The sequence below is a fragment of the Anopheles ziemanni genome, chromosome 3, assembly GCF_943734765.1.
Source record: "Anopheles ziemanni chromosome 3, idAnoZiCoDA_A2_x.2, whole genome shotgun sequence".
Lineage (NCBI taxonomy): Eukaryota > Metazoa > Arthropoda > Insecta > Diptera > Culicidae > Anopheles > Anopheles ziemanni.
In genome coordinates, this window is record NC_080706.1 from 22,414,057 (window position 1) to 22,429,156 (window position 15,100).

General features: G+C 45.5%; 1 protein-coding gene across 1 annotated transcript in view; it reads left to right on the forward strand.

Moving 5' to 3' along the window:
- LOC131286361 (uncharacterized) overlaps positions 1-15,100 on the forward strand; it is a 113,703-nt gene that overhangs the window by 17,653 nt on the left and 80,950 nt on the right. Inside the window, exon 3 of the mRNA XM_058315308.1 lies at positions 4,429-4,630. Coding sequence (XP_058171291.1) covers positions 4,429-4,630 — 202 coding nt within the window. The remainder of the gene's footprint in view (positions 1-4,428; positions 4,631-15,100) is intronic.

Consider the following 15,100-nt stretch of genomic DNA (forward strand, 5'->3'; position numbering starts at 1 on the left):
ATACCCCCGAAAGCCTGCACGATAACGTGAAGAAAAAAAAACCTTGAACTATTTGGGAGGTTTTCCACTTCTTGCTGTGCGTGCTCGTGCCCGGTTTTTCCTGTTCTCGAGGAAAAATCCTTCCCTGGGATCCCATTTCGAATGCCACTTTCTACGCCGGAACACCGAGAGCAACGGGGTTATGCATACATTAGAGATTTGAAATTAAAATAATCGCATCGTCTTCGTCTGCCTTCCTCCCGGTGCGTTGATCAATCTTGTTTGTTTTAGTACCGGTGAGGGAAGATGTGTCCCCCCCTCCTCCCTTTGGCTCTCTTACTTCGAAGCGCAACATCAGAACGGCCGATGACGCATGCACATTACCGGCACGCCAGTTACGGTGAATGCTATGGTGAAGAGTGCTTTGAAGTGCGATAATGTCACCGGTCGCTTTTGGATTGCGAGAGAAAAAGTAAAACAAAAACTTCTTTTCCCCGGATGGGCGATGATAAGGGAAGCGAACGTGAATGATGTACTTGCCGGGTGGCACTGAACCGAGCGAACCTTTGGTTTCGAAAAGGGGAACGAGAGGTTAACTGGTTCTTCAGGTTGTTTGTGTTTGGACTTCCGAGGGAACACTCGGGATCGAGAGATGGTCATCTGCTGGTTATTGTTTTTACGCAAACGTGCCGTTTACCGGGCGCCAGCACGCCCGGCCGGCACAATGGCAGGGAAAATATTAGATTCGCCACGGATAATGCAACCGTCCGCACCGGAACACACAGCCTCGCAGCTCAGGGCAGGCTAGCATCATCTTCCGCAGCATCTGAGGGATGGAAATCTCGAGTTTTTAACGCGCCCGAGTCCGCTTACATCTGCTTCAACGAGTTTGATTAAGCGATCATATTGACCTTTGCCGTGACGTGACATTTTCCTATGGAAATGCGCTGCATTCGTCCGGACAGCTATAATGTGGTCTGATGGAATGTTCACCGTCCCTCATGGGGGCAGACAGTCCGGTTTGGCAGGACAGGATATGCGATTGCTGATGGACGTTGCACTGAACTCGTACCGTTTGTGTCATGATTGATGCCAAAGATGGCCGGAAAGCAGGAGCAGATGATGGAACAGAAAACCCCGAAACAAAACGTTAGCTTAACGCTTTTCGATTACTTTCCAGCTCCGTTTGCCGTTTGTTCGTCACGAACGGAGGGACACGTTCCCCGGGCGCGTTCGCTTAATTCGTCTCATTTGTATAGATTAGATAGGACATAGGAGTTTACAGCGACACAGACGACACATGCTAGATTATGTTTCCGGTAAATCCTTTTTTTAGATTCCCCCGGTGCTCGTGGGCTATTACAAAAAGCGCCATTTCCGTCGTTTTGCTTGATTCGTTTCGGGCAATCAATGGGGGGTATTGTAAAATGCAAAGTTTATTCTATGTGTTGAGATTTGATTCAGGTTGGTAAAAAATTCCAATAAGCATAAATAATCAAACATACTTTTTTCTATATTCTGCAGATCAAAGAAAGCATCAGTCTACAGACCCCGGGTTCAATGAATGTCGTTTGTTACCTTTTTCCAACTGGAAACCTACCAGTCTGAACCAACATATTTTCACACCCTTCCATGGCTCCAAGAAGTTAGATTTTCTCCGGACCCCAAAAACGCGGCGATAGTGCGTCGCTAGATAGTTCAATATTTACCAATCGGTTTGTTTGAAATAAAGTCAAGCAAAGCCCGGGAAACTGTTGCCGGAAGTGCCGAAGTGCGTCGAGCCGTTTGTTTGCTGATGGCTAGATTTCGATACGCACTACATGGCTTGTGGGAGCATCTTCGAAAGGGACATGTAGCAGCGAGCAGTGAATGACGGTTGGGAAAATGGAAGCGAAGTGTAAATTCCCATCAGGACGGCCTCCCATGCTAACATTGAGCAATGTCTCTCTAACGGTCAATGTAACCTTGGCGGAGCTGAACGAGCAAACAAAAAGCGTAAAATCATAGAGAACCAACCAGTGTTGAGTGAAAGCACTTGTCCATGTCTGTCCGTTGCAAGGAAGCGGTGCTTCTCCGTGCCATCGACGGTGAACGGCCGCCGCATGGGTTTGTTGGAGCGTGAAAACCTTCGAGTACGTTTGTGCTCCTTCTTCGCGCGCTTTCCGTACTGGATGGAGTATAGGGGTGGGTAGGAGGAAAGGTGGAAACTCAACTATGAACGTCCGCACTTGACATGCACGACCGCCTCATGACATCGGCGTATGTTGGTTCGTTCCGACAGGTCAACAAGTCCTAGTCTCCAACGTCGATCACCGGCTAGAAAAGTTCTAACCACTTGTTGTACCTCTTCCTGGGCCAGTTGCGTAAGGGAGCAATTTGTTTGTTCTCTAACCTCCTGTGTGCGTGTATGTGTTTGCTTTCCTCGTATGGGTCAACCGCTTTTTTTGTTCAGCTACATCAAAGATTCAGTGGCCATAAGGCCGGGGAGTACAACGATCGTCGACCGAGGGACGTTGGGACGGCGTGTAGCGTGCGCTCTTCGGATAGGGTGGAGAACATGGATGCAGTCCTTACCGGAATTGTGCACGGAAGTGTGAAGAAGTATGTAGCCCCACGACGACCCCGTCAGCAAGGAACGAACGAACGTGAGTGTGCGCGCAGGGCATAACAGGTGCAACGGTCATTGCCGTTTAGCTTGCGGCCAACGGTTTTTCCAATGTCGGTGGTTTGATTTTTCCTTTCCACTGCCGTCTTTGCCATCAAGGAATCTCAACCGAAACGTGTGCCGGACGCGGTAACGTGGTGGGCAATGCTGGATGGTGATGGCAATTTCAACAGAAACTCAGCGCGGCGTAATTCCTGTTTCAGCAAGGAAAGCCAAAGTCTCTGCAGTTTGGCTTGGCGCGCACGGGCCACGAAATTATGTTGCCACGGTTCAAAGGACACCCACTGACGTAGGGACGCTTGACGGGGCCTTAGAAGCCTGCAGCCGTTAAGGGGTTCGGGGCTTGCTTACTGGAGCTGTGCAGCAAGAAAAACGAAGACGATGGACACTCCTCTCATGGTTGTGTTTTGTAGTTTTTGAAAGCTGTCTGCGCATGTTCGTGCAGCCTAGGGATGGTTCGGGCTTCTTGTGCTGCGCACGTGTTCAAACCCCGCACGACCATTGCTTCAGACGCTCCGGAAGGAACCCGCCCGACATTCTTATGGTAATAAAGAGAATGCGAGCCTCGATTGCTTGGCAAGTTTTTTTTTGTCAGAATGTTCTAATCTATTTTATGACACGCGTGTGCCTTTGAGCAATAGTACAAAAGGAAAATACCATCAATGTTAAATGTGATATTCTTTTTTTTCCACGATGTGCCACGAGCTTTTCTTCTTTTTTTGTGTTGTAAATTTAACATTTTTCAGATGCTAACATCAAGTGTCCGGTGTGCGATTTATTGTAGTTCAAATATCGTAAGATTTTTGGATTTTCAAAGCCGCACGTGTTACGCATATGGAAAAGATATTCCCTTTGCTAGATGGCGTTATTTTGCTTTCTGTCAGCTAAGGGCAAAATTGTGTATCCTTGGGTTTGCTCAAAGTTTCTGCATCTTTACTTTGTACGGTTTCGGCAGAAACAGGAAAGAATACCGGAACGAAACGCCTTTTGGCGTGCATCAATGAATTCCGGGTCATTTTCATGTACCGCAGCTTCCTTTGCGTATTTTTTCAGATTCTTTAACCCAACATGAACATCTCCAAAGATCATGCGTTTAGGGCACATCGAAAGTGATGACAAATAGACGTATTTGTAAGAATAGAGATCGCTTGCTTCCTTCCTTCCGTTTTCTTTGCCGGGCTTTGGCAAAAGTTTGTCTACCCACGATCCCGGCGGCGGAAGTTTGCGGAAGATTTGAATGCGTAATGCCGGAATCGGAAGTAGACACTTTTCCATCAGCACACGAGGAAACGATGCTCGTCCCAATTGAAGCGTCTCTTTAGGTCGTTGTTCATTTCGCGTATGGTGTGCGATTTGCTTTGGGGGAACGCGTTAATACCTTTGTTGAATCGTCGAATTCCCTTCCACGATCATTGTTATCGATGTTAGGGTTTGGGAAAAGAAAAATGACGAGCTGAAGAGTTTCGTGGGGAGGATCTCTACGTTTCCGCAAGTGTCTTAAACTATTCTAAGTAATGGAATATAAATACAATTCTAAAATCACGCGCTGACCGTAAGTGTAATCTGCAGCCATCTGCCATCATTGAGCTATTGGTATGTTTTGACCTGATTTTTTACAGAATAGTGCTTATAGCTCTATACTAGTGGACGTTTGATTTTTGATGGAGTGTATGATAATGTTAAGATTCGCCATATTATGGGGGAAGCAGATCAACTGCTGCCAAATGATAAGATACAGTACACATTCTAAGTATTCTTCAAATATTTCTTCCGCTCTCTGCTAGACAAATTTCAACAACCTGAAGAAAACAATACAGTAGCGCCGTCTGGAAATGACGCCTCCCACCGGGCACTGCAGGATAGCACGGTCCACCATCAAAATCTTGACAACGTCGGCGGTAACACCAAAGACGACGAATCTAGTCGGTGGCAACATCAGCAGCAACAACAGCAGCAGCAGGAAGATGAAGCAACATTGGATAACAGGTAGGCGCCGTACGATACCATCTTTCTATCGCATTTCAATTGCAGAACCGTTTCCCTTCGCTTTTCGCAACAAGTGTCTGTTTTCGGCACTTCAGTGTTTGAAGTACATTCTCTCCATTGTCTTTTTGCTACATTTGCTAACCAGGATAATTTGTTGGCGCCACGAATAATCTTTTTCGCCCGGAGACAGGTTTTCTTTTGTGTAAGTTTGCCCTTCTCTTCACCTCGTTGTTTACCGATCGCTCACTGTATAAAAAAAAAAAAAATTGAGTTTCTTTTTACAATCCCAGTGACACTGAAAACAATGATTAACTGGAAGTAATTTTTCACATCTTTTTGTCCGCACAGCGGACGTGACATGGTGCGCAAAACAAGTGCATGCAAGTCGGCGATTTGAAAAGCGTAGAAAAAGGGACAAATGGGTCCAAAAAGGACGACACTGTCCAATGGCGTGCCGTTCGCTGTTCAGTGCTGGGAAATGCAATTGTTAGGAGTGTTGTACCGAAAAGAAGGGAAAAAACGAACATCGATATCTTTTTCGGGTATGACTGACTGCGCCCGACGTAAGGAGTAGAGAATTTGCTAGAAAAGTAACTGCATATCATGCTTCCTTTTTTGCAATGGTTTCCTTTTGGCGCTATCCTTCGTTAAGACGAACGGACTGATGGGTTTTTTTTGCTTCTCTCCTTCTCTCTCGGGTCATTTATCATGTTTATCGATGGGTTCGGCACCGAGCCCATTCCCTGCAGCGATCGCAAGGGTGCATGTCCTCTTGCGTCCGCTGCACTTGACGTGCGCTTTTTAAAAACCGATCCGATACGGTACACGGCTCTCTGGCGTGAGATCGTTCTGCCAAAGTTGCCGAAAATAGTAATTAAAACACTTTTGGCGCACTATTTAGCTTTTATTTTTGCTTCCTTTTTTTCTTGGTAACTGTCAAAGATTAAAGGGACACAAGGCGCTCTCGATGGTTCTGGGTCATTCTGGTCGTAGGTGTTTTTAAATCCGTCGGAAACCCATACGATAGCTGCTTTGAGTGACCGGTAATAGCGGTACCTGCTGCAATTTATACATTATCCTAGCTGAAGTGGTAAATTATATACGACTCTTGTCCAAGAATTTTTGCTTTTGTAAGGTATAAAAAATACCCCGGCAGGTTGAACGATGGCTAACGATCGCCAGCCAGTAGCAGTATGATTCGTAATTTCTCCAACAATACCATAGCTAATAGCCAGCAATTTTCCATTAAGGAGAGAAACCTTCTACAAATGACTCCAAAATTACTCCCACCAACACAAATTGGTCACACGGTTCCGACGAACTGTGTTAGGATGGATCAGATACCTTCGATCCTCAGGATGCTGCCGCCGTTGCCGAAATTTCTCTAGTTTGCTTTAAAACTTTTCTAAAATTTAATGTTCTGGCCTGTCGGGAAACCTACTTTGGCACCATGCCGTGCGTTTCGGTGTTCGAAATATTAACGATGATACGTGATTTGCAAAAAAATAAAGTAACAAGAAGGAAAAAAAGCCAACATTTCTCCAATTTCACGAGGATCCCTTTTTGTCCATGTATTTGGGTTGTTTCCAGTAATCTTATGCTGTACAATGACTACGGTTTTTGTTCACATTTTTGTATATACCTTATTACTTGCTCTAATAATAGCTACCACTCTCGAACACTTCTTAAGTAGAAAAAAGGATGTATTGTGTATGAACACGCTACTTGTAACCCACATTCAATCAAATGTTTATAACCAGAATTGCTGCAAAATCGGTAGGTTTTGCGAAAAGGTAGATCTTTAGGTAGATGTGCCAGTGCGGTATGAAGATCGCCTGGGATGCTTGCATAATTCACACGCAGCAGTGATTGGATGCAATTTTTATGACTTCTCGATTTCGGGCATACCATAAAAGTCCTACCGAGATCCTTGTCCATGCTCTGGTCCAGCACCTACGTAGCGTTCGCCGGCACGGTTTCTCGCTGTGTCCCTGGTTTCGGACCCTCCGCGCCACAGGACGAGCGCCATGCCATAAATAAGGGTCAAGGCGAGCGTTGGGTGCTAGTGCCGCCTTTGACCCGTTTTACGACATCCCATATAGATAGCAGAATGTTGCCAATTCCGGGAACGGAACGCTGTCAATTTACGGTCCGCGTGGGGTCTCTTTGAACTCGACTTTTGGGTGATATCGATTCGAGGCATAAGAAGATCGTACTGATATTTCAAATCACAACAACAATATAATAAGTAATCGATCAAACAATTATTCTGAATTGGTTTGTCTAACAATGTATCAATTTGTATAATTGGAATATACCTTTCTAATATTAAACTACTACATATTTAAAAGACTTGAGTCTGATCTTATGATCTGTGAAACATTCAATATCCTGGCATTCCTTGCTCATGATTTAATCCTTGAATGAATTTTGAAAACTGAATCAAACAACTTAACGTTCGTGGCATCGGCAAATTCTATGCTTGTGTCGTTTCAATATTCGCTAACATATTACGCAAGAACCTCGCAAAGTTTTTATCGCCTAAGTAATCTGATACTTTCTCACATGTTACGGGCCAATTTCGCAGGATATGGCGGTGGTCTGTACGTCAAAACGGCCAGAGGAAACCTGTGGTTGTTTCTGATGCTGGTGCTGTAACGAAATACGGAGCGGAAAACCGATCGGAAATCTGATCCCATCCGTTGTCGAAACGGATTTGCATGACAGTTGCGCTCTGGTTTAGAGTTCCAAGAAATTTTCGTACACTTGTGTCGGCCAATCCGGTGCTTTTAGGCAGGTTGAATGAAGTCGTTGTATGCAAGGGACATTTTCTAACTGATGCTCATTTCAGTAAGCTGATTTCTCATGATCTGTTCTTGTGAAATGGTCATTAGTGGCCGAAAAAATCACATACTTTCACCGTCTGGATTATGTTTTCCTCATGTGGGCTCCTTTGTTTCATAAATTATCCTCCTTATTACCCTTTGGTAGTAGCGGCACCAAAGTGATGATCGCCGGATGGCAAGTAAACGTAAGGTACCGGGTCCTTCTAACGAAGGCCTACGTGATCGGCGGTCGATGTTTGTTTTAGTCGAAGATGGTCCTCCCGAGTGCCGTATGGCAAGCGGGTGCCCGATCGTCCCCAGAAAGGAAGCAATCCCTCATTAAACCCTGCCCCGTAGTCAGGTAATCTAATACTGCCTGATCGTCGCAGCTGTTATGCGCGGATCCTGGGTCCAGGTCCCTGATTAGCGCGCACTAGATGCGTTCGATTAATTGAGTGTGAGATTTATGGATTCTAATGACCACCCACTCTCGTATAGGCGGGAAACCGGAGAACTTTTTAAAGGTCATTATGATGGTTGCAGGTTCTTGAATTTGCATGTTTTTCCTCAGCATCCTCTGGTTTCGGATTGCAATGGAAAATTTTGAATCTTTACCCACAAACTTGATCTTTACGAAAAAGAAAAGGAGCCACGACCGCCAAGAAGCTTCTCTGAAAACTGTAATCTACGTACTTTTAACTGAAGTGTTTATGTTTTTCTAGGCTTGAATAGGCCATACGATTACTCTTTACTCATAGGCTTTGTACCAGAGCCTAACCAAATTGGCGAAAATGAAGGAAACCCGGATGATGAAGTTCCACTCGAGATGCTCGAGTTCTTCTGGAACGCCAACGACGGAAAAACGGCTCCGGTTCGCTGCCCAAAGCCATCCTGTCTGCGTGCAGCATGGTCGGGGGCTGTTTATGCAAGACTCCGAGGGCATTCAGTTGACACAGTGGGAATTGTTTGTGCACGGAGTTAAAGATGTTACTCGTTACTCGTCCATATTCGGCATACGAATTGGTTGGTATGTAAGATGCTGGTGCGCCACGTTTTGGCGCGTGAACGTGGCGTGCCTATGCGCCGCCATATCTCTTGCATCCCGATCTGGAATATTCCATCAACCCAGGATAGATCTCTGTTAGCGTTTTGGGTTATTGGGTAGGAAATTTGATAATCCTTATGGGAATAAAATGCCAGCTTTTGTTTACCCTTTTCATAAAAGGACTATAGAAAGGAGTTCGAGCATTGCGCAGCATCTCATTTGACTGGTGCGTAATAGACTCATAATAATCGTAGTACAAGCGCTTTGTTACTCAAATTTGAACAACAGACGTTCAATTCTTTATCCGTGTGTGTTCTCGGTGGGAATATGTGGGCCTGACAGGGCAGTCCTCACTTCACCTGACACAGACCACCGGACGGGGCTCCGAACAGGAAGAAGGCATATCGCTTTCCTCTTCTTTCCGCCCAATTCTGCTAAGAACCGTTTCAGTACCGCTATTTTCACCTTGCTTATAAGAATCGCTCCTTACCGGATGATGCCGGTGCGTACAAGGGAATCCTAGCCGTTTTGTTGTTTTCCCACCAGTTTTTGCTTTTGCGACCTTTTTCTTGCTCTAGTACCTGTTGCTCGCAGGTTCGGAGCCTGTAAAAGGAGCTGCATCGCTGCCCGGACCCTGGACCGTTGTCGACGGAGTGGTTTATCCGATCCATTCATTCTTCCAACCTGTAGATGCTGCCAGTGGGCAAGTCCTGGAAGTGCGAGCGAGTGCGATTGCTGCTACCTGTTCTTCGTGTTTGAGCAGTACCACGGTCCCCCTCCTACCGTACAAGGGGCCCCGGGGGTGTGCAGGTTAGCCCGTGCGGCCAATATATGCGATCCTTTCGGGGGTGTTGATGGTGATCGTCGCGAACGGTTGTTGGTACGTGCGGAGAATTGTGCGGGATGCTTGCCAGCTTCCAGCTTCTCGCTCACGCACCGTGCGCTCGTTCGGTTTCTAACAAGATTATAACAGGTAATAGGTTGGCCGGTTCTCGCTTCCTCGTTCGGGCACGGTTTGTTGTCCTTTTTTCCGATAGGTGTGTTTTCGCTCGTCGATCTCCTCCCGGTCACACAGACAAAGTGTGCTACGGGCGCACAGCTACAGTCGTAGTGTGCCAGTACCTCTGGAGGCTGTGTTGGACACGAGTCAACGTCTGTTGTGTGCCGTTGCGGTGCGGTGGGTGGGCGGCGGGGTTCGTGGGAACGTGCGCGCCAACGGAGCAAAAGTGTGCGTTTTTATGATTTGTTGTTGATGGGTTCGAGCTCTCCTTTTCTTCAGAGCGTCGAAACGGGTCCGGGTTTCTACTGGATATTTATTTCGTTTGTTTACACCGAACGGTTTCTGTCTCTGTTATCCTTTTCGAGGCCCAGTGACCGGGAGCGAACCGTGGGAGAAGTAAGCCAGACGGCCAAGGATGGGATCTTGACTGGGTTGGTTGGGTTTCTTTCGCTCTGTATTGGTATGTGATGTATTGGTATGTCAGTCGGGTTAAAGATTTAGGCGCGCTTTTTACAATTCTGGCGCGAAAATGCGGCGTCAGGTGGATTTTGGCCGAAGTTTCCAACGGGACGGCATAGTTCTAACTGGATTCTTAAAAGGTAATTTTTTATATTTGATATCAAATTTGGTTGTTTCTTGCTTTCTAAGCAAATCTTTTCAATTACATGTTTTGCAAGTATCTTTTTGTCGGAAATCAAATAGCTGGTGAAATATTCTATATTGTCATGTTCATCACACCACCTTTTCTCCACAATTTCGCCTTCGAATAGTAGAGTGGTGTTTTATACATTTTTTCATTTTGCACTTATCCTTTATCTTTTGGTATGGGGTCTCTTATAAAGAAAAATTTGGCGTAGACATTTTTGAATTTCACTTCGTTCAGCACAATCGAGGAACGAAAGGATTGCATATATTTTATGTTTTAATTGGATCTAAGTATTTTGGTTTACCTAAGTATTTTGTACATAAAGTCTCTAAAAGAAATTTAAACAAACGGTTTTTAAGCAAATAGGTCAAAATCTCTGGTGTGGTTATAATATTCACACAAAAGTCGGCAATATGTTGTTTAAGCAAGGCGTAAGCACAAAACGTGTGCATAACTGTATGCACTATGTTAGTATCAAATATACTTTAATCACGTTATGCATAATTTTCTTGATAAACATTTTTCCATTTCCTACCATCTTCTCTCCGGCGGCTACATTTCAACTTCAATTATTAGAATAATGGCATTAGCGACTGCTCATCCCTTGCGCTGGTGGGACGCACAGAGCACACTTCACCGGTAATTGTCAATCAGCTCCTTATAAGTCCTTCATCATCTTGGCCTAGTAAGAATGCACCGACCAGCCCTCAGATTTCTGGATAAAATCAAGAAAGAGAGAAAGAGAAATAGAAACTAATTATCATTTCAAAACGGTTCAACATGCAAATGTGCCTCCAAATGTCCTTTTTGGAATTGGAAAAAGTTGCTCGATTTGTTTCATCATAATTATACTGCAGGAAGAAAAATTGCTCAGGTGTTTTCTCTTTTCGGACCAAGGATGTCGGTGCTTGGGTGCGTCTTTGCCTTTACCTTCTTCCCCGCTCCCATTGCACGACAAGCTGGTCAAGGAAGGTAAATCTTATCAGTGGCTCTGGGAAGCGCAGCTTATCTCCTACAAAAATAAACAACCGCACTAGAATTTCTTCTTTGACAAGGGCCGACCCGGGGCGGCAACCATTTGCATTTCAATTTTGCACAGACCAGGCCGTTCGGACGTCGGGTCGGTGGAAGCTGATTAGACGCTGCTGAAACCCCTCGCAAGAGGATAAGCCGGGGAAGCATTGTGCCTCTTGGTACGAGTAAGGAAGCGACCAGAATGCCGCAAGGAACGCACGAAGAAATGGTGAACCCCCACGGTGCAGCTGGAAGGACGTACAAAAAATGTTAATCCTTCCTAGACGAAGACGGTGGGTGCAAAAGTGCCATCCGGACGCTGTTACTGCAGCGCTGGCAAAGGACGTACGGTGGCCAGGGGAATTGTGCAGTCGGCTTATGTTCGACGGACGTTGGTCAACTGGCAGAAATTGTGCGGCCGATGACAATTGCACCGACTGCTCATACCGGCGGTGGTCCTACGTGCCCGGATATTCACAATTGTTGGGCGATTGCATCTTGGCAGGGTTTACTTTTATTTGTTGCCGCCCTGTTCGACAATGGCAACCAGACCAATGTTCTTATTTGGTAAAACGTGACCGGTCTGTGGCTACGTGACAACGTGAAATTTAGACCGTCTGTGCACGTGTTTAATGGTGAATGATTTGTTCATCGTCCATGAGTAATTTACAATCATGAATGAAAGTCCAAATACCTTACATAATATCAGAACACTCTCTTCTTGTGGTAGTTAAATTACATTATATTATTTTAATATTTTTGAAAACATATCTCATTATTGAAAACAATTTTTAAATCTTCTTGTTTAAAAGAATGCATTCATATAGATTGAATTAATTACTACTTGTGTACTCCGTTATCAACGAGTAAATTCTTCTGCCCATCATCCCCTACATAAGTACCGTTGCTCAGCATTCTTTGCGTGTACGGGACCCTGTAATCAAGGATTCATCCGGTTCAGTTCGGACCTCGGTGCTTACCAATTACTGCTTGCAAAAGCGTTCGAGTCGATCGGGCAATCATCGGGTTGCAAAACGGCCACGCTGCCAAAATGACCTTTCGCTTGTGTGTATTTTTATTTTTTCATGTTTGAAGCCAGGTTCTGTTCCGCCGTATGTCATTTTGGCCCTAAAGAGAGAATGTAATTAAATCAGCACCGCCGATAATTGGAAACTTTAGCGAACCGGTTTTATGTACCCGTTCCCGAACCCGGGGGACCCCTGGGAAAATGTAGCTGGTACGAGCACCGAAACCCCTTTTCGGTGGTTTTCGTTCTCAGCCGCTCTGTTTCATAAGATGTTTCGGTTGTCCCCGGAAAGGTGTCCTTCTTTAATTGAAGAGCAGTACAAATATTGACCGGCTTTCATAGTACATAAAGGCTGAAGCTTTTATGTATCCAAAAGTTACTGAAATGGGCGTCAAGGTAACCTCGTTCTTGATTTGACAGTTCATAGATTACCTCAACCATCTGTGATGCGATTTTTAGATTGGCAGCGATGCCTATCTATAAAAGAAAACATAGAATAAGTTTTCGGTAAAAAGTTAACCAACATTGTTGCTTCCTTTACGCGCCAACGTATGACTCGGGTTCTTATTTGTAAATAGGCCCCCAACGAGAGGGCCTCTGGACAAGCAAGTGCAAGAAACATCAGGAAAATCGTTCTACGAAATGAAACCGAAACCTCTAGAGAAACGAGACAAGCAAAAAAAAAAGGAGAAAAAGAAATGCACCAGCCCAAACAGGTCCCTCAGAATTGTAACAAGTGTTTCGCATCAGTGGCTTATACTCCCACCATTTCTGTACCAACCGTTCGCAGAAGATCAGTTGTTTTTTTTTTGCGTCTGTCGTCATCTTTCCGAGATCGGTCTCGGACCCGCAGAAGTCATGTGTTTTCGATCATATGATTATTTATTGTTCCGCTTGTCTCCAGTGGTCCTCTGCCGGTCCCGGGGTGCAAACGGTTCGGCCGAGATGGAAGGTCCTGTGTCGATCGATACCCGATTCGGATTTCAAAGCAAAACGTGAACGACTACTAAAGAGGCCGCAAAAAAGGGCCTTGGTGGTGTGGACCTTAAAGAACAGTCAAATCCTTCCTTTATCCTCGCTTTTCTTCAAATGTTTGTCCGTGCTGCAAAAAAAGGGATTCCTTTTAAATTTTAAAAACCTCAAACGCGTTCGGTTTGCTCTGAAGCTTGAGCGGGGGTCCTTCGTGTGTATCCTTTTCCGGGGACTTTCTCCGCCTACGAAGGGTATCTTTTTTTTTTCGCTCTCGATCACACCCATTCTTTGGTAGCTTTGCGCCCACCTACGCGCCTTGTGGAACGGAAACTGCACGTCTTAAGTTGAGATACGATGTTCGTTCTGCGATTCTCTTCCATCACACGACCGCTAAAGCAGTCTACAGGGGTATTTGTTTTTCTTCGACATTTTCTCAAGAGCAAGTTGATCAGGCAAAAATTGACATTCAAACACGTAAACAAAAACATAGGCAATTATGGCAATTACGGCCATAATTGATTTATAGGGCCGAACCCGTTACGTCAAAAAGGGGAACTAAAAGGGAGTTACAAAAAGGTTATAAAAGATAGTTGCAATAAAGCAAAACTCTCTCTTCCACCAAAAATCACCCGGGTAATTATAAAACGCAGCTGAAGCCATCCGAAACATACCCCGAAAGAAAACTCGCGCACGAACATTGGTGCCGTGACCAGGATTCTTGAAATACGAACGTTGGTTAATTTTATCTTCGCGATTTCGGGCCGTTTTCATTGCGCGATACCATAAACGCTACGTACGCCGTTTTTCGATTCAAAATGCCCGCGGAACCCATCATCCTTTCGTCGAGAAGAGCGATCCTTCTCGTTTCACTCAGCCGTTACGAAAGCTTCGTTCGCGATTTTCAACAAGACCGTGATCTTGTTGAAGTAGAAGCCAGAATATCCAAGTTCGAAAGGTTATGTGAAGATCTTGAAAAGCTGCAGCAGGAGCTTGAAGACGGAGCTACAACCGAAGAGGAGGTCAAGCAAAATGAAGCTCTTCGCGCCGATTTCGAGCCTCGTTTGATACGGGTGGAAGCAGAACTGAAGGCAAAAAGACCCTCACAAGGCTCGTCATTTAATGCCACCGGTAATTCCTTGGCTGGTATTAAACTTCCGACCATATCACTGCCTCAGTTTCATGGAGATTACATGGAATGGCTTACGTTTCGGGACACGTTCGAGTGTCTGATTCACGACAACCGTGATCTTCCCGCCATCCAAAAGTTTCATTACTTGCGCGCAGCGATTAAGGGTGAAGCAGCACAAGTGATAGAAGCGATCACTATTAGCGCGGCAAATTACGAGATAGCGTGGCAGGCATTAACGGCGCGCTACTCCAACGAATATTTATTGAAAAAACGTCACTTGCAAGCACTGTTCACTATGACGCCCGCTAAAAGGGAAACCGCGACCGCACTGCACCTCTTAGTGGACGAGTTCGAACGGCACAAGAAAACCCTTGACCATCTTGGGGAAAGGACGGATACATGGGGTGTTTTGCTGGAACACTTGTTGTGCACCAAGTTGCCAACAAGCACACTGAGGGACTGGGAGGAGCACGCATCAAACGAAGAAAGCCCGACGTATGCTAGCCTGATTGTTTTCTTGCAGCGCCGTATGCGAGTGCTTGAAACGCTATCGGTGAACAAGGAGCAGGATGTCAGTTTTAGCGAAGCGCAACATCATACAAAACGGATGCCACCCACGCGGCTAGGAAGCTTTGCAGCGGCATCAAATGCTGTACGCAAATGCTCTCTGTGCGATTCAGAGCATTTTATTGCAAAGTGTTCCCGATTCATTGCATTGAGCCCGAACGAACGCCATCGCACCGTAATGAACGCACGATTATGTTTGAATTGCCTTCGAGACAATCACCGCGCCCGCGACTGCACTTCGCAGT